This window comes from Bactrocera oleae, chromosome X, assembly GCF_042242935.1.
Source record: "Bactrocera oleae isolate idBacOlea1 chromosome X, idBacOlea1, whole genome shotgun sequence".
In the NCBI taxonomy this organism is placed as follows: Eukaryota; Metazoa; Arthropoda; class Insecta; order Diptera; family Tephritidae; genus Bactrocera; species Bactrocera oleae.
Window position 1 is genome coordinate 25,159,857 of NC_091541.1, and position 19,727 is coordinate 25,179,583.

Genomic DNA, 19,727 nt, shown 5'->3' on the forward strand with positions numbered 1-19,727 from the left:
GTCCGATGTCCCAGATGAAGTGTTGAACGGTTTTTTACTCTTTTTTGGATTTTGATGATTTGACATAACTCTTATTTTTAAATGCTTATGCCAGACGTTTGAAATTCAACTTTTTATCAACCAAAATTAGTTTGTGTGCTGTTTCATTTCAATTTAAAGTAATTCGCATGAAACAGAAAATAATTCAAAAATCATTCAAAAGTCTGTTTTATTAAAGTCTGTATTTACAACTTCAAAACTTTTGAGTTTCACAGTATTATTTTGTTTTTTGGAAATTCAACAAGTATATCATTTGTTGAACAATATTTATACAAAAGTTATTTTACATATAGTTATATTTGCTACTTAATCAAAAATGTTCTAGTGAACTATAATTACAACAGCAAACAATTTTGAAGACGCCATTGAAAGCATTCAATATACAACTTGATGTTTAGATATAACAGTTGGCAAAGATTTCTCAGTATGCACATCTACCTTATAGCTTTTCAAAATTTGGAATATTTAACAGGATTTCAGAAAACCTAAGATACGACAAATATCTTAAGAAAACGTTTACAAAGGTATTACCGTTTCTTCTTAAACATTTTATTAAGTTTCCGCCGTTTCAAAATCATTTCATATAGAACTTCAAAACCTTCTTGCAAACCTTCTCCAGTTATGGCACAGGCTGGTTGAATATACCAACCTTTAAATTGGTGTGATGGTGCTGAATAGCTGATTGATTTGTTCATTGCTTTTGGCGGGAATAGGGTATTAACAGCTGTAGCAGTAGGAGTTGTCACTACTGAAGGTGGTGAGGATCCACATGACAACAAATGTTTATCGCGAGCTGTCGACAAAAATGATGTGTATATATTACTAGTATTACTAATTCCATCGCTAATTTCATATTCTTGTTCAGTTCTCATTACTCCAACTGCTGCTACTGATGACGATTCACAGAGTTGGTTACTGTTTCCACCACTGTTACTAAACATTTTATTGTGCTGCGATGTGGGTGTCATACTTTTACCAAATGTATTCATACTACTTATACTGCTGCTGCACACAATATTACCAGTTGATGATGAGCTCGGTCTTGTTTGCGTATAGATAGCTGGATATAATAGTTCATGCAGCCCTAATAATTTTTCTAATTCCTTAGGACTACGAGCGCCAGGTAAATCTTGTTTGTTAGCTAATATGAGAACAGGAACCCCCTAAATATAATAATTAGGAGCTTTTCTATACAAAGTTATGTTAGACTTTACCTGATTGTCAGGGCACTTTGCGGTTCTCATAAGCTCCATTTTAGCTTCCTCCATCCGCTCAACATCAACTGAATCGACTACAAAGAGAATGCCATCAGTACATCTGAAATGAGCAATAATACATATATAGTTATATCTTCGGTCATATTTGAGAAAAAGAGATAGCTTGTATATAGCTTGTTTATCAACGAAAAGTACTGCCAAATGTTTATACGCAGGTTGTTTTTTATATCTTGGGATTTGGCAACCCTACTGTTGCAATCTGGCAACTCACAACTTCATCGTAAAGTTTGACATTTTTGATCATAGATAAAATGATCCGAACTCCTCTCTTTGCCTTTCGAGAGAGCTCATGAACTTTCAGTGTTGCCAAGAAAACCACGAGCTTATGAGACTGAACAGATGACAACCAAAACAATGAACTACCACTAAGAATCCCGCAGAAATAAATTGCGAAATCAGTGGGTAATTTGTGAGATCAGATTTTTTGTTAACTTTTACGTATATTTGTAATCTTTATTTAAAAAGTTTTAATATAGTTTTGCTTTTAAGAAAGAGCGGGTATTTTCTCGCAAAGTATTGTTTTGCTTAGCAGTACCAATTGTCAACGTATATACTTATTTTGGTTAGAATTCCCAGCAAATGTTATGTAAACTTTGACTTCCGAATAAATTATCAAGAGATATTTGTTTATTGAGTATATAAAAAGGAAATAAGGATCATGTTAAGCTTATTTAAAACTTGTAAGTGTTTTGAAATATTAAAATATTTTGTTAAATTTAGTTTAAAAAGTAAATTTTGAAAATCTTTTGTGATCAAAATATACACGTACATATATTTAGACATCATATAGGATATCTAGCTTGTTAAACTAATTTTATTTAAGTATATTTTTCTGTAGAATGGAAACCGAAAAATACCCAAGAAATACATTAAAAAATCTCAAAACGTATTTCTTTCCACAGTGGCACCACTGTCAAATGTTATAAAAAATGTGGACTTTTACAGCGCTCTCTCGATTCAAAGAGTTTCGGATCATATTATCCATGTTTTTGATGTTACATCTCAAAAAATTGATGTAGATAAACGATGAACTAAATTAAATTTTTGGCGATGAAGCTCCACCAAAGCCAAGTGTTTATGTATGGTATGGTGAGTTTAATAGACGTCGTAGATCACTGCAAGGAGAATTTCGTGAATTTGTTGTTGTTCCGGAAACTATTGATGCTGTGCGCAAACTGACATTCTAAGATCGTGAGATTGATATTAGTGCGACCAGCATATATGTTATACATTCAATATTGTATGAAATTTCAACTGTAAAATAAATTTCTTCACGTTGGATCCCACACAATTTGTAAGTTGCTGTAAAAACGACTCGTGTCAATTGGTCAAGAGAAATGTAAAAAACAAAAAAATACGATAGCGGTGCTTTGAAACTCGTCTATAACATCGTGACAGGTGATGAATCGTGGATTTACGCATACGAGCCCGAGAGTAAACAGCAGTCGACTGTATGGGTGTTTCCAGACGAGCCGGTACACAACCATTTGTTTGCCAGTTGTCTTTCAAGAAATTATAACCAACCTCCGAGGATAGATCACTCTTCATCTCAAACTGAATTTTTGAGCACTCAAAACATCGATTTGATGAGTCATCCACCGTATAGTCCTAACTTGGCACCAAATGCCTTCTTTTTATTCCCAATGCATCTTTAGGAGATACATCAATCAAACGCATGCAATAAGGTGTAGTTCTTAATGGAGAATGTTTTGAAAAACAATAAAGCGATTTTCGATAGTAATAATATTAATTTTTGTTCTCTAATCTCGAAATGAAAAAGGAAACCCTCGTAATTGAGTAATATTATTAAGAATCTGATTCCCTTATTATTCATTAAGCTATTGAACCTGTGATTCAATAATGTGCAATCTGCTCAACAGGAGACGTAATTCGAGTTTGCCTTTATAGAGCAGCTTTATAGTTTGTGAAAGTCTTCGAAATCAATAATGATAGAATAACATACAAGATTGCGAAAAGTATTTACCGTATTTAGGCAGTACAATTGTTAAATAAACAAATTGCACTGGCTTGTGTCGTATTTTGGGAATGAAAATAAGAAGCATAGAATAGCATGTAAATTCTAAACAACAACTCAAATACTTTTGTTAATTCGTGAAATAAACTTAAGTTGTCTCCAATGCGCCTAGCGATGTAGAGTAGCAAATCGAACACCTTATACCAACTGCTCAAACAGACTGGCAGCACTAAAAAGGATAAGTAATATATGCATGGTCGCACTGAGCTAGTTGATAGTTCAGAATAAAAAAAAACACTTAAAAATGAAAGCAAGTGAAAAGCGCTGTAATATTTAAAATTGGAATGGAAAACAACGATAATTTAAACTTGGTACGCAAGTATTTGTATTTATAAGTGTTATATTTGTTTCTTTGCAGGTTTTTCAATACTTACAAAATGAGGAAGAGCTAATGATGGGGAGTGCCGGCATACAAGCATTTTTAGATGATAAGCAATCTAGCTCCAGCTCGGAATCATCATCAAGCACTGAGGAATCGGAGCGGGAGGAACCGGGCAAATGCCAGAACTTTTGCGAAGTGATTGAGGGCTATAACGAAAGCTAATTTAAATCGCATATGAGATTGCGGCGTTCAACCGTTAAATTTTTAATTGGTATGAAGGGACACATACGAGGTGTGTTCAAAGGAAAAGGAGAATTTTGATTTTTAGCGGGCTGTGTCCATTCGATTACCGATTTTTCGTTTTTGCTATAATTGGATTCATATGTTTATCATGTGCTTGCATTAGGAGCCAATTTCTATTAGTAGTTTGGTTTTGATAACAGAAAAGATTAGTCGTGTTTTTGCGTGCTCTTAAATTTTTAACTTTTGAAAGAAATGAATATAAAACAAGAAAAAACGTAAGCTTCGGTTGCACCGAAGCTATAATACCCTTCACAAATACAAAGGCCCCTTACAAGAAGTTGATTCCAAACTTTCAATTTTTATGGTAGCTATATGATATAGTGATCTGATCTGACCAATTTCTGCGGAGAATAATTTGTTGCCTTAAGCGATAACTCGTGCCTAATTTCGTGAAGATACCTCGTCAAATAAACAAATCTTCCATGCAAGCACTTTACTCCGATCGTTCAGTTAATATGACAGCTATATACTATAGTCATCCGATCTATACAATTTCTTTGGCGATTAGATTATTGCCTTAAATAATAATCCATGCCGAATTTCGTGAAGATACCTCGTCAAATGAAAGAGTTTTCCATTCAAGCACTTGCTATATGCTATAGTGGTCCGATATCGGCCGTTCCGACAAATGAGCAGCTTCTTTGTGAGAAAATGACAGGTGCAAAATTTAGATCGATAGCTTAAAAACTGAGGAACTGGTTTGTATATATACAGACAGACGGACATGGCTAAATCAGCTCAGCTCATCATGCTGATCATTTATGTATATATTTTATAGGGTCTCCGACGTTTCCTTCTGGGTGTTACAAACTTCGTGGCAAACTTAATATACCCTGTTCAGGGTATAAATATATATGAAATTTTGCGATAAAAAGTGTATATAAGTCTTTATAAGGTACAAGCGCTTTACACAATTGATGAGAAGAAGTCAAAATCGAAGAAAGAGGTGATGGCCATACCGAAAAGCGTATTTCAGAAGTGCTTCGACGATTGGAAAAAGCATTAGCACAAGTGTATTATATTCGAGGGGGATTACTTTGAAAGGGACAACAAAAAAAAAGATAGTGATGAATAAATAAGTACTTTAAATTCTTTAAAAAAAAATTCAAAATTCACCTTTTCCTTTGAACACACCTCGTATGTATATTTCAATATTGTTGATTATAAAATGTTATTTGCAAACATTACTTTCAGAGAAATATGCAAATAACGTTGTGCCTACAAAAAATTCTGGTGGAAAAGCACTTGTACCACCAAGAAAAAATGTGTATACAAGGTGCGTTCCAAACTAAACAGGACTTTTAAAAAAAAGACAGAACAAATGGTTTTATCGGCACAATCATTTAATTTTATTCAAATAGTCTCCTTCTGCTTTAATACAGCTTTTTGCACGGTCCAAAAGCATGTCGAACGAGTGTTTTAGCTCGTTGCCCGGTATGGCCGCCAGTATGCCGGTGCAAGCCTTTTGAACGGCCTCCACGTCTGCATAACGCTTTCCTTTCATCGGTAAATGCATTTTTCCGAAAAGGTAGAAGTCGCACCGTGCCATATCAGGTAAATACGGGGAGTGGTTGATTGTTAAAATGTGATTTTTGGTCAAATAATCGGCCACAAGCGTCGATCTATGAGACGGCGCATTATCGTGCAACAAACGCCAACTTCCATCTTCGCGATATTCGGGCCGTACACGTCGAATACGGCGCACCAAACGCTTGAAAACTCCAAGGTAGAATACCGCATTAACGTTTTGGCTGGATGGAACGAATTCTTTGTGGACAATATCCTCGGAATCATAATAACAAATCAGCATTGTCTTCACTTTTGACTTCTCCAGGCGCGATTTTTTGGGTTTCGGCTCATCGTCATTTATGTCCTCACGACCACTTTGAAAACGTTGAAACCACTCATGCACTCTGCTACGGGATAGGCAATCATCGCCATAAACTTTTTTCATCAATCGAAACGTTTCAGTAAAAGTTTTACCAATTTTAAAACAAAATTTAATGTTGGCTCTTTGTTCGAAGCTCTATTTCGCACCGATGACAAAAACATACTGACACTTAAAACACAATAACTTTACTTTCAATAGATGAAATGTCATAAAATTTTTACTAGAAGTCGATAAAGGATAACAGATTCTAACGCACTAGTCTACATATAGATGGCGCCACTAGAGTTTACTTTGTTACTTTTGTACTGTTTGCTTTGGAATACACCTTGTATTTATACCTATATGGTGTGTCTTCGTCAACTGCTTGGACTATAGTCGACGATGCATCCAGTTGGCTTATAACTATTGTCCATGAGTACATTAAATGGCCACAAGGGGCAGGCGCAGTTGCAACAATAAGAAAATTTTAGGCAAGGAATGGTTTACCGGATATCATCGGTAGCATAGATACACTCACATCCGCATAAAGGCTGCAAGAGAAAATAAGGGCAATTATTTCGATAGGAAACACACCTATAGCCTTATATAATACTTCAAACAGTAGTGGATGCGGATAAAAGGTTCATGTCATGACAGCAGAGTTCTTCGCAGATCAAATCTTTTTGCAAAAGCCCAGTCAGATTCTGAAAATTTATTTAGGTTTTAGGTTTATTTTGGGTGATTCAGCTTATCCTGCTACAAATTGGTTAGTGACATTTTTTAAGGACTATGGAAAATAACCAGCTTTGCAACGAAATTTCAACAATTTGCATTCATCATCTCGAATAGTTGTAGAAAACGCTTTTGGTTTATTGAAAACTAGATTTAGAAGATTACTACATTTTACTGAACAAACCTATATTTGCTTTGTGGTAAATATAATTGTTAGTGTTTGTATTCTGCACAATATATGCATTACACTTGATAATTTTACATTGAGATTGACCAAGATGAAGATTTCGAAAGTCATTTACCATAAAAGAGTTGAATTATTTCAGTATTTGCAGCACTTATATAAAACTGAAGAAGTTCATTGCCTTAAAACTAAATGACATCACCAAAATTCATAGAATATTTAAATATTTATATAATACAACATATTTATATAATAGAATACTTGTAGAACTAAATACTATATTTCATTACTAAAGGACAAGAAAATAATTTCTCACATTAAAAAAAACAAGTAAGGAAGGCTTAAGCTCGGATGTAACCGAACATTTTATACTCTCGCAAAGTCAAATGGTATACTCGTTTGAGATTTCTTTGTGGATTGACTGATATTTTCGGTAGAAGGTCAACTATAGGCACTGGGGTCCACATATTTAGTACTTAGGGGTTTGAACAGTTTTGGTTCGATTTAGACAATTTTTGGCCGCAAGGTGGCATACTTTAATTGCATAATTCACGCAGAGTTTTACCCCGATATAATCATTGTTGCTTGATTTGCATAGTGGAAAGTGAAAGAATCAAGTGGTATTTAAAATGGTGTCATATGGAAAATAGGCGTGGTTGTAATCCGATTTCGCCCATTTTCGCACTATAACATAGAAACATGAAAAGAACGTTATGCACCGAATTTGGTTGAAATCGAATAGGCAGATCGCAAGATATGGGTTTTCACCTAAAAGTGGGCGGTGCCACGCCCACTGTCTAATTTTGAACGCGGTTCCTATAAAGTCATCTCATACCATTCCAGATATAAAATTTAATATCTCTGGCGTGTTTAGTGCTTGATTTATCGCGCTTTTAGTAGTTTTTAACAGTACCGTTATATGGGGAGTGGGCGGAGTTGCCACCCGATTTCAACTATTTTCACACCGTCAATAGAAGTGCTAAAAACATTTGCTTCTAGTGAATTTTGTTATTATACAATAGAATTAGCGGTTTAGGAGATATGCACATTAAACCTATTAGAAGCGGGACCCCGCCCACTTTTTAAAAAAAAGTTTTAACTGCAGATGCCCCTCCCTAATGTGATCCTGTGTACCAAATAACAGTCTTGTATCTTATTGCGGAGCTTAGTTATGGCAAGTTATTTGTTTTTGATTAATGGCGTTTTGTGGGCGTGGCAGTGGTCCGATTACGCCCATCTGCAATACCAACCGTCTCACGGTACCAAGAAACATGTCTACCAAGTTTCATAAAGATATCTCAATTTTTACTCAAGTTAGAGCTTGCACGGACGGACGGACAGACGGACGGACGGACAGACAGTCACCCGGATTTCAACTCGTCTCTTCATCCTGATCATTTATATATATATAACCCTATATCTAACTCGATTAGTTTTAGGTGATACAAACAACCGTTAGGTGAACAAAACTATTATACTCTGTAGCAACAGGTTGCGAGAGTATAAAAACATTCAAAATATAAAATAAATAACGCAGTATTTACACTTATCACATTATATACATACGATAAACCACATTATCACTTATATAGTGATATTTTTAAAATTTCGAATTTTTTTATTTCCAGCCAGAACACTTTTGCTAAATATTGTACAATGTTTCATTCTTTCCATCCATATATGGAGACGCACCCGTTCTTTGACATTATCTTTGAAGATTTTATACGCCGTCAGCAAAGTGCGTATTTTATTCTCCAACGCTATTACGGTCGTTAATGAGTTCTAATGAAAACAAACAATACATTTTCTAACAAAAGAAAAATAAAAAGATTTAACTTACGGTGAAACCTTGCGCCAGCATAAGCTCCAACACATGCGTTGCGTTTTTGCTTAAGTGTAGAAATTCTTTCCGTGCCAAATAACATATTATATTACATAATAAGCCTTTGTCTCTCTAAATAATAAAAGGAACTATTGCTAAATACATCGCAATCACAATCCCTTTTAATCCTTCACTTAATTGGCAATTATGTTGTCAATAGATAAATGTATTTATTTAAAAATGAACCAGAAATTTTTCCGCAACATTATTTTATTCATCTCACTGAAACTTTATTACGATAAATGAATAAATTCAAGTCTTTTTCAGTCTGTCCGTCCGTCTGTGCAAACTGTAACTTGAGTAAAAATTAAGATATCTTTATGAAAATTGGTACACATGTGTCCTGGTACCGTAAGACAATTGGTATTGCAGATGGACCACTACCACGCCCACAAAACGCCATTAATCAAAAACAAATAAATTTCCATAACTAAGCTCCACAACAAGATACAAAACTCTTGTTTGGTATACAGGATCAAATTAGGGAGGGGCATCTGCAGTTTAAATTTTTTTTTTAAGTGGGCGTGGTCCCCCCCTAATATGACTGAAGCTATAATAACAAAATTCACTGGGAACAAATGTTTTTAGCATCTCTATCGACGGTGTGAAAATAGGTGAAATCGGGTGACAACCCCGCCCATTCCCCATATAACGGTACTGTTACAAACTACTAAAAGCGCGATAAATCAAGCACTAAACAAGCCAGAGACATTAAATTTTATCTCTGGGATGGTATAAGATGATTTTATAGCAACCACGTTCAAAATTAGATAGTGGAATTGGCACCGCCCACTTTTAGGTGAAAGCCCATATCTTGGGATCTGCTTAACCGATTTCAACCAAATTCGGTACATAACACTCTTCTCATATTTTTATGTTATAGTATGAAAACAGGCGAAATCGGATTACAACCACGCCTATTTCCCATATAACATCATTTAAATTCCATCTGAGTTTTTTACTTTCCAGTATGCAAATCAAGCAACAATAATTATATCGGCGTATAACTTTGCGTGAATAATGCGTTTAATGTATGCCACCTTGTGACCAAAAATTATCTAAATTGAACCAAAACTGTTCAAGCTCCTAGGTACTGAATATGTGGACCCCAGTGCCTATAGTTGACATTTTACCGAAAATATCGGTCAACATACAACAAGGCGGCAAGATCCACAAAGAAATCTGAAACGAGTATACCATTTGACTTTACGAGAGTATAAAATGTTCGGTTTCATCCGAACTTAGCCCTTCCTTACAGGTTTTATTTGGAATTTACAGGCCTTTTGACAGTTTTTCTATGTAGCCTCTTCCCGTTCCAAAAGAATTACGTCACAATATGGCAGTTGGCGTAATCTTATATCTGACCATTCTTGTTCAAAATTAACTTCTCATCAGAAACAAGATGATGTCAATTCCGCTATTCGATAGTGAAACATAAAAATATTGTACATTTACATCTGATAAGGAGTTGTAGGAGAGTGTTACAGAGCACTGAAAATTTCATTACAATCTTTATTGAGCGCACAGCACGATTACAATTAAGAACGTAATGCGACCTTCCACGGTAATGTGAAATTCTTGTAGCAATTTTGGCGACAAAATCTAAGCTATGGTACACAGTTCCTTGACTATCCAAACGAGATAGCAAGGTACTGAGATTTCATACTGTAACGAATTTTTCGATAGGTCGTCTACCTTGTAACTCACTCTTGAGTTCGATCACTGGATTGTTAAATAAATGTCACAATTTAATGGCTATATATCCCATCCAAACAACTTAACGCCTTACTACTTATTATCCGAATTCACAACTTCTTACTTATATCTTAATTGCTCTTTTTACAGCAACACTCTAACTAGAATTGTGTTTGCTGCACAATCCAGCAGCCTTTATATAATAGACCTACAACAAAAGTTCGCCACTAGAACATTCTGGCAACTACGAATTCGCTGTCTAGTTGCTTCTGGCAATTTATCTTCGATCCGATTTTGTTCTATCATTCGTGTTTGTCACATTGCCCTGCACCTAAGTCTTATCGTCCCGATTAGACATATTTGCGGTGCCAATCACAAATCATTTATGTCTCTTATCTCGTCTTCTTGGATGGTGTTAACTTCCTTAGCAGTCCTTTCCTTTTTGGAGTAAATCCCATCCGTTTTCCGGATACCCAGTTCCTGGTACATCCCTTGACTTAAATCTGATTCGAGATTCCATTCTTGATCAAAACATAATTCAATTAGAATTCCGAATCTCGTTACCTACTTATTAGAATTGTACTGCTTCATCTGGCCATGACTTCTGGACCTTGACTTTTTAGCTACAATGCACTCAACATATTTGGCGATCCTTTTCATAGCTGATTGACGACAACCAGTCCAAGCGTTAAGTTGTTGGAATTAGAAATAAAGATAAGTGTATAGCCACTAAATTGGAACTTCTATTTAACAATCCAGTGGTCGAACTCAAGATTGAGTTATAAGGTAGACAGGATTTGAATGGAAAGCAAAGTACAAGGTGCGTTCGAAAGTAAACAGGACTTTAAAAAAAAAGACAGAACAAATGGTTTTATCGGCAAAATCAATTAATTTTATTCAAAATAGTCTCCTTCGGCTTTAATACAGGTTTTTGCAGGGTTCAAAAGCATGTTGAACGAGTGTTTTAGCTCGTTGCCCGGTATGACCGCCAGTATGCCGGTGTAAGCCTTTTGAATGGCCTTCACGTCTGCATGACGCTTTCCTTTCATAGGCAAATGTGATTTTTGGTCAAATAATCGGCCACAAGCGTCGATCGATAAGACGGCGCATTATCGTGCAACAAACGCCAACTTCCATCTTCGCGATATTCGGGCCGAACACGTCGAATACGGCGCGCCAAACGCTTCAAAACTCCAAGGTAGAATACCGCATTAACGTTTTGGCCGGGTGGAACGAATTATTTGTGGACAATACCCTTGGAATCATAAAAACAAATCAGCATTGTCTTCACTTTTGACTTCTCCAGTCGCGATTTTTTCGGATTTGGCTCATTTCTCATTTATGTCCTCACGACCACTTTGAAAACGTTGAAACCACTCGTGCACTCTCCTACGGGATAGGCAATCATCGCCATAAACTTGTTTTATCAATTGAAACGTTTCGGTAAAAGTTTTACCAATTTTAAAACAAAATTTAATGTTGGCTCTTTGTTCGAAGCTCATTTTTACACCGATGATAAAAACATACTGACACTTAAAACGCAATAACTTCACTTCCAATACTAGAAATTTCATGAAATTTTTACTGTTTAGTTTACTTTGTTACTTTTTTACTGTTTACTTTGGAACGCACCTTGTATTAGTGCTTTAAACGCTATATTCTGCTTTAATTTTAAGTTTAAATACTATTCTAATTTTAGTGCCTTGTCATCTATCATAATCAGGGATGGGCACGACCACAACCAAACGACTCGCACAAAATGACGTTGTGTTAATGCGTTTACAGTGTGACAAAGCAAATCAGCGGGTCTATGCCGGGCGGGATATGTGCACCTACAAATAAATGTATCAAAATTAGTATTATTTCAGGTTGAGTGGCGATCAGAGTATAGTTGGACAATTTGGCATTTAAAAAGGGAACTATATGATATTTTATCGAGTAAGAATTAGTTCAATGTCATACGTAAAATATGGACCTCCGTCCGCACCAAACCGTTCAGTCTACTGCTGATTGCAGTCTGACTTTATAATTTACTCATACTTTGTCCCATCATAAGTGCTCGTTTTATGCTTTTCGATTGTGCATATTATTTACAATCCGTGTATATACATACGTATACGATCACTTACGCCCTTTTAGCATATGCTAAGGTTTTGCCAATCCCTGATCATAATATATTGTTGCTACATTTCAAAAATTGCAGTTTGTTAGTACGTGTACACATTGTTTTGGTTTTATTTTATTTTATTTATCTCATTTTCGTTCTTTATTCACAGCTGTGCTGCGTGTTGTTTTTTAACTATACCAGTTTTTAACTTTAACCAGAGCATCTAAAACAGCTCGCTACATTATTTCTCCAATCGTTTGGTTTTGAATTTGGATTAACAATTGTTAATACGTTTGCTTAATATTACATTTTTACACTAATTACAATTATATTATACATTCGATTTTGTTTTACTTTGTATTTCTCATTTATTATTATTTTTTAACATTTGCTGCTTTATTAACATAGCGTGTAATGTTTCTAATTGTAACATTAAAGGCGAGTCAGATCGCTATGTTTCATTCTAGCTTTGTGGTGGGCTTGCCCATCTTAAATATGCTGGACTGACAGGTCGAATCTTAAATTAAAGATCTATTGAAATAGATATATTTAAGATTTACCATATAAGCACTCACTCAATGGCTTCAACGAAATCGGTCGAGAACTTCAAATCCTCACACAAAAATTCAGGCTTTATGAACAATTGTTCAGTTCCTTTAAATGCCTAAATGATTCTAACGAATCTTCCAAGCCTGCCACTAAAAATACACGTCCATCCGATGAAGTGATAACTAGTTATTCTTTTTAGCAGAGTACTTCTGCTCTGAGCATTGATCATAAATCTCTCACCACCTTGTCGTCAAGGTGAGAAACCGTCAACGTCTAAAGAGCTCAATTCCTCGAAGGCTAACCTAACGGTAATAAGCGTATGCATACTCAAGATGCTCCCCCTAAAAACTTAGTGGCTTCTGTCAAAAATTTAGTGATAATGGGTGTGTTTGAGATGGCAATAACGACAGCAGTGTTGCCAATTTGTCAAAGTATCACGTTCTGCGTGAATTTCTGGCAACACTTGCAACAGCATCACGTTCTACTGTCACTTTTTGCACACAATATGCAAATAATCGGCAACACTAAATTTTTGTCTGCACATCCGCAAAGTATCAGCAAATATGCAACACAGTTGCTATACTGCTGCAATTATTACGTAGCTCGAACGCACCCAATGTTTCGCTAAGTGGTTCGCAAAACAAATGGGAACAAATCCTGCTTCGGCAACCAACGGATTCCTAGTGTTTTAGTTGATTTTATGTCATTACAGCTTAATGACTTTTCAGTGCAATCTCTGTTGAAAAATTAAGATTGTTCGAAAAAAACTTCGTTGAGGTGAATCCGTCAATATAAATATCATCAACATTAAAGTCTCTTTTAATGGCGAAGGAATTGAGTGGCTACTTAGTTGCATTAGCATGGCTGAGCATTTGTAAACACCGTGTTGCGAGAAATGGTACAGGGGCAGTGCCGTAAGTGACTTTTACTTCGCTTTGAGGGATGCTTTCTCCATAATTATTTGGCGGTACCTTTTCGGAATGTCTGTCGTTAAAGCGTACTTAATTAAGCAAAAAGAAAGACGAGTTAAGTGCAATTCTAATGATATTTGAGAAGAGGTACGACTCGACGCATCAAAGACAACTCGAATTTTGTTGTTGTGCTCTCGGGCCTCAATACGCACTGATGCGGAATGAAATAGTGTGACTTACTCGGGATCTTATTATTTGTTGTGCTCTCGGGCCTCAATATGCACTTATGCGGAATATAATAGTTTGACCCACTCGGGATCTTATTATTTGTTGGGCTCGTGATACATTTTACGCCGAACTGCGGTTTCATCGGAACGACCGAGCAACCTCTGGTCAGCTTTAAAGAGTAATCTAAGTTTAAGCCTTCCTTAGGGTAATACTTGAGTTGTATTGACGAAAAAAATTTCACACTCTTATTTGCTCTGGTTTGAATTTGTTGCCAATTGTTACTGAAGGAAGTTCCTCTAGAGCTCAACGTATTTGGACTACTGGATTTAATGACGTTAAGTCTTCTTCAGCTTGGCATAATGCGCTATTTACGGCGGGAGGAAGACTTACACTTATGACATATTTGCCAGACACAATCCATCCCAAAAGAGTTTTCTGTAGTGTTGGTTGATTAGGCCCACTTTTAAATTGGCCAACAGGCTCCCAATAACATAAATCTTTTGGAATTTTTGGAATTCTGGATCCTCAAATTCAATATTGTGCGGTATTTTCCAACCACAAAATTTGATGCTATGCTCTGGTTGATTTTCCGAAATACATTGCATAATTCAGAATTCCGCTGAAAATTTGTAATTATTCACCTGCGACTTAGCACACGCGCCTAATTTTGCGCCTACTATCGTATTTGAATTTCCAATTCTTATAATATTTAACGTCCATACGTTTGACAAACTCAAATCTCTGTTGCACAGAGAGAGTTTTAAAAGTAGGGTAGGCAGTTAGATAGTACTCCTTTGATTTGCACTGCTGACCCATCGGCTGCTTTGTATTGTATTTGCAGCTACTAAAGCTGACTTCATTCTATCCATATGTGGCTGCTTAACGTGATTTGCGCTGGCTGCTGCTATGGGTCTCGTCTTCGAATACAATGCTCCTTCCGCTAATAGATGCTGCTAGCGTCTACTCAAGGCGGCTTCGCAATCCTTTAGCTTTGATAGTTTGTCGTAATCCAGCTGTTTTTCCCACTTGAATCGGGTGGCAGAGTCAACCTTTGTCATGACTACAAGTATGTGTATAATTATCGCATTTGTGATTTGTTTCTCTTCGCCCAGCGATAGCAATGAGTAATACACAGCCGACACTTCATCGATCATCGCTCGCAATTAAGGTGCTGATGGCTTCGCGATAACTGGCAGCTTAAAAAGTTTCCAAATTGTATTGAAATTTTTATTATCGTAAACTTGAAGCTTGCCAATGCCTTCGGATAATTTTCATCCGACATTTGTTTTTTTTTCCTTTACTGTGCCCCAGGCTTCTCTAGATAGAAAATTTACCAAATGGTTAAATTTTTCAATATCTGGGATATTTGGATCATTATGAACCAATCTCTCAAACAAACCTATGAAATTTTTAAATTCCGAATATTTTCCCTTGAATTTCGGAAGATTAAAGTCTCGAGTTGTGAGATGTTACGGAAGATGTTTTGACACTAGACGTTCTATTTTGTTTTTTTTTTTTTGGTAAATTTCATTTATCGTAATTGTTGATTTGATTTTAACAATTAGTTCTCTAGCATCCCTCGGGCCATGTCGTCTTCATTAATTTCTTCAATCTTAGATTGGCATTTAATTAATTTTTCACTATGTGAATTTAATATGTCGAAATGACATTCCAGTTCGATTGAATCTAAAGACATACAGGGGTGTTGTGCAATCTGACAGTTGTCGGAATCAGAATTAAAACCGATAAAAAAAATGTAGGTATCGTGAATTCAGATATAATTGGTTTGACGTTCGAAACAGAAATTGTATCGGGTTTGGGTGTATCGGAAACCAATTTTATCGGTTTTGTTATCAGGAACAAACCAAGATATTTGAAATGTAAGTAAATTAATTTATAATACTGTTACGATTTAATTTATATTTATTTCTATAGGGGAAAACATAAGAACAAAACACAAAATATTATAGTTTTTGAGTTTTTAAAAATAATCCAGATATTTTAAGATAATATACAAAACGTTATAAATGTAATTTAACACCCAAGTGCGTCTTTATTCAGTCGATAATGTGATATAAATCTGTAAAGTAACCTTGTATATTTCACATGAGATTCCCTTGGTGCACCAAAGGATTACTATGACCTCTTATTATCTTCCTTTTAGTTTTTTCGTTGCTTTTTTCATCCAATAAAATAAAAGCTGAAATAGCGGAACTCATGGCAAACTTTAATAGACTTAATTCAGTATAATTAAGTTAAATTTATCAAACGCTTTCAAATTTATTCATTTGCAACTTTGGGGACATTAGTAAACAGCTGATTCGAATATTGGTTCGATATGAAGAAAATGTTGTGATTAATTGAGTAATTAATCGATTAATCAAAACAAAAAATTCGATGCAATTAAATTGCTTTCTGAAAAAAAATACGCTTTTAAAGCTAATCATTTGATTAATCTTGCCATCCCTAAATACGAAGTCGGATCTACTCCGTCGAAATTAGCAACGCAATAATGAAATCGACACAGAATAATTAATGGAGCTTGCCATATTAAGTGAGAACCACCTCTTAATAAAATATTTTGTGACCAAGCCTTGATCCGCGATGACTCTGTGAGTCATTATCACCACCGTACACCGACCATTCAAAAATAAAAAAAAAACAAATGGCTTTTTCGGTAATTCAGTAATTATTAATAATCTCAGTGACGAGTAAGATAGCCAAAATTATCGATTTATATTAAAAAGATTAGAACAAAAAGATAATGAATAGTGTAAAAAAAAATTATTAATTGCGAATAGTTTTGAAGTCAAACGGATTATTCCAAAATTGATAGCTTTAGTGCACTTGACGCAATCTATTTCTATTATATCCTATAAATTTAAAAAAAATTCACAATAATATAAAAATTATATTTAACATAAATAACTTACAATTATATTTAAGCTAGCACAGTTGGTTTTTGTGCTTTCTTTAAATGTTGCCAATTACTAGTCTATTGCATAATCCCATAGGATTTAAAGCAATGAAAATCTGACACCATAAAATTATCAATAAATTAACAAAAAATATTAATTTAGCAACGCAGAAAAAGTCTGCGTACAAGTAGTAAAACTGGAACTCCTCGCGGAATAACCATCAATAAAAGTCGAAAAGTTATAGTTTTACTTGTTTTCGTGAAAGTAGCAATTTTAAAAGATTTTTGTGTTATTCAGTTTCTTATTAAGTTTAGAAAATCGAATCTCGCCTAAAAAAAAAGAGATAAGCCTTTCTCAAAGGAAATTAAAAAATTAACTTTCCGAAGAAGAAAAAACATAAAGTGAAATCGGTCGAATTGTTGCAAGAACCAATTCTTCCTTACACAGAGTAATAAAAAATTACAAACGTACTGGCGTGTTTGTATCTCGGCCCATCCATGGCTGCCAAAATTCTAACACAGCGTGAAACTCGTAACCTTATGACAGAAAATGTGAAGCACAACATCCCACTTACTGCATCCAAAATCGCTCTAAATGTTAAGAAAGCTGATTTTTTTGTTCCAGTGAATCCCATAGGTGATATTTAGGATTCAAGTCTGGTAATTTTGGCGTTTGAAGCTGCTTGGGAACCTTGTAGAGGAATCAAAGCTTAACTATGTCTACAGTATGCTTTGGGTCGTTTTCCTGCAGAAAATAGTCGTCACTTCCAAGACCCAATTGTACCGATCTTTTCCTCAAATTTATTTTTAGATATTAAGGTATGCATATATGTCCATGGTGGACTCTATAACTTCCATTCGGCCCACACAATTACTAGCTATGCATCCCCATAGCATTACTTCTTCACCACCGAGCTTCGCAAAGCAACCATGAGAAAAAATTTACTGATGGAAATTCGATGAGTATTTAATAGAATCTTAGAGGTCTTGATAAAAAATCAACTGATTTTATTTAAACAGTTCTTATTATAAATTTTATATAATTGTCTCACATTTTTGCTAATGAGATTTTAAACAGCGAATTTCAAATATTCAGGTGGGATCGACTGAACAGTCACTCGGAGAAGGTGCTCTATTTGTCGTACATTCTTCTCCCCATCCATCCCATCTGAAGATGTCCTCGTTCCTGGTACTGACTCATCCGTACAATAGAGTTTGTGTTAATATTTGCTTTATTTATTTAATTTTATCCTGTATACCTCATCAAATGGACTTATGCAGCTCGCTTCTTTTATAAATAGTGCTATTTTGATGATCAATAGTTCAGATTCCACAATCGTTTTAGGAGAATTCAATTTACCCTCTGCCTCGTGGAAAGCTTCCGATGATTATATGGTATCGATATGCAATCGGTCATACTTTAATGAGTTTTTGGAAAAACGAACGAAATTAAATAAATAATTTGGTAAATGCTTAGATTTGGTATACGTTCATACACCTTCAAAGTGTTTTGTTATTGCTCCAGAGTGATCCTCTTGTTCTACCAGAGGACTTGGATAATCCTGCTTGGTAATAACTGTCGAAATCATAGGCGATGTACTGGACAGTAATTATCAAACTTCTAGCTTCAGTACACGGTTTGACTTTGCAAAAGCTAATTTTAAAAAGTTGAATAGGGAACTTTCTACTTTAACTTGGCTTAATTAAATTGGAGATATTGATTTGAGTATCTCGCAGTTTAATAAAACTAGTAGGCAATTATTTGAAAACATAATATGTTCCAATAGTAATTGTTAATAAAAGTAAAAATGCAAATCCCTGGTTCTCTAAAAAGTTATATAAATTAAAAAACAGGAAAACTCTAGCTTTTAAACTTATACAAAACTGGTTTAGATGTCGACTATTCTAAATATTCTGCATTGCGTCAACAGTATGCAGACATAAACAAAAAATGCTATAATATTTACTTAAATTAGGAAAAAAAAATATTGTACGTAATCCTAAATTTTTTTATGATTTCGTTAACTCCAAACTCAGGATTTCCAAATTTCCATCCGTGATGAAATATAAATCTATCACGTCATGTGGCAATCCCATTACTTTGACAAAAATATTTAAACTACACTATCAATACAATAAATCTCTCGACTCTCGTATGGAAGCTAAATATTTTATGCTTTCAGCCAGGATTTCATCAATGAGTATCTTTTTATCTCAATAATAGAACACAACGAGTGGTATTTAATGACACTCTCTCAAATGCAATTCATGAGGGGTGTTGTGGAATCGGATAGTGGTCGGAATCAGAATTGAAACCGATAAAAAAACGAAGTAGGTGTCATGAATTCAGATATTATTGGTTTGACATCCGAAACGGAAATTGTATCGGTTCTAAGTGTCACGGAAACCAACTTTATCGGTTTTGTTATCAGAAACAAAGCAAGAGGATGTTTACTGACAGATTAGAAATGTAAGTTAAGAAAATAGTTTATATTATTGTTACAATTTTATTTATCGTTATTTCTATGAAGGAAAACATAAGCATAGACCACAAAATGTCATAATTAATTTTTAATTAATTAATTTAATTAATTTTGTCACAATAGTTAACAGCTGATCCGAATATTGGTTTTGCATTTGTTCGAAAAAACGAAAAGTACTCACAAATTTTATAAT

The 19,727-nt window shown here is 34.9% G+C and overlaps 1 protein-coding gene and 1 pseudogene across 3 annotated transcripts in view; one reads left to right on the forward strand and one right to left on the reverse strand.

Moving 5' to 3' along the window:
- Nucleotides 1-202: 202 nt before the first annotated feature.
- The window catches only part of Arl4 (ADP ribosylation factor-like 4), a 194,148-nt gene continuing 174,623 nt past the window's right edge, over nt 203-19,727 (reverse strand). For all 3 annotated transcript variants that reach the window (XM_070112303.1, XM_070112301.1, XM_070112302.1), the window contains 2 exons: nt 1,254-1,356; nt 203-1,202 (listed from right to left, as the gene is read on the reverse strand). In XM_070112303.1, the coding sequence (XP_069968404.1) occupies nt 567-1,202; nt 1,254-1,356 (739 nt within the window). In that variant the 3' untranslated portion in view covers nt 203-566. The remainder of the gene's footprint in view (nt 1,203-1,253; nt 1,357-19,727) is intronic.
- LOC138858041 (putative nuclease HARBI1) lies at nt 3,636-6,885 on the forward strand (annotated as a pseudogene).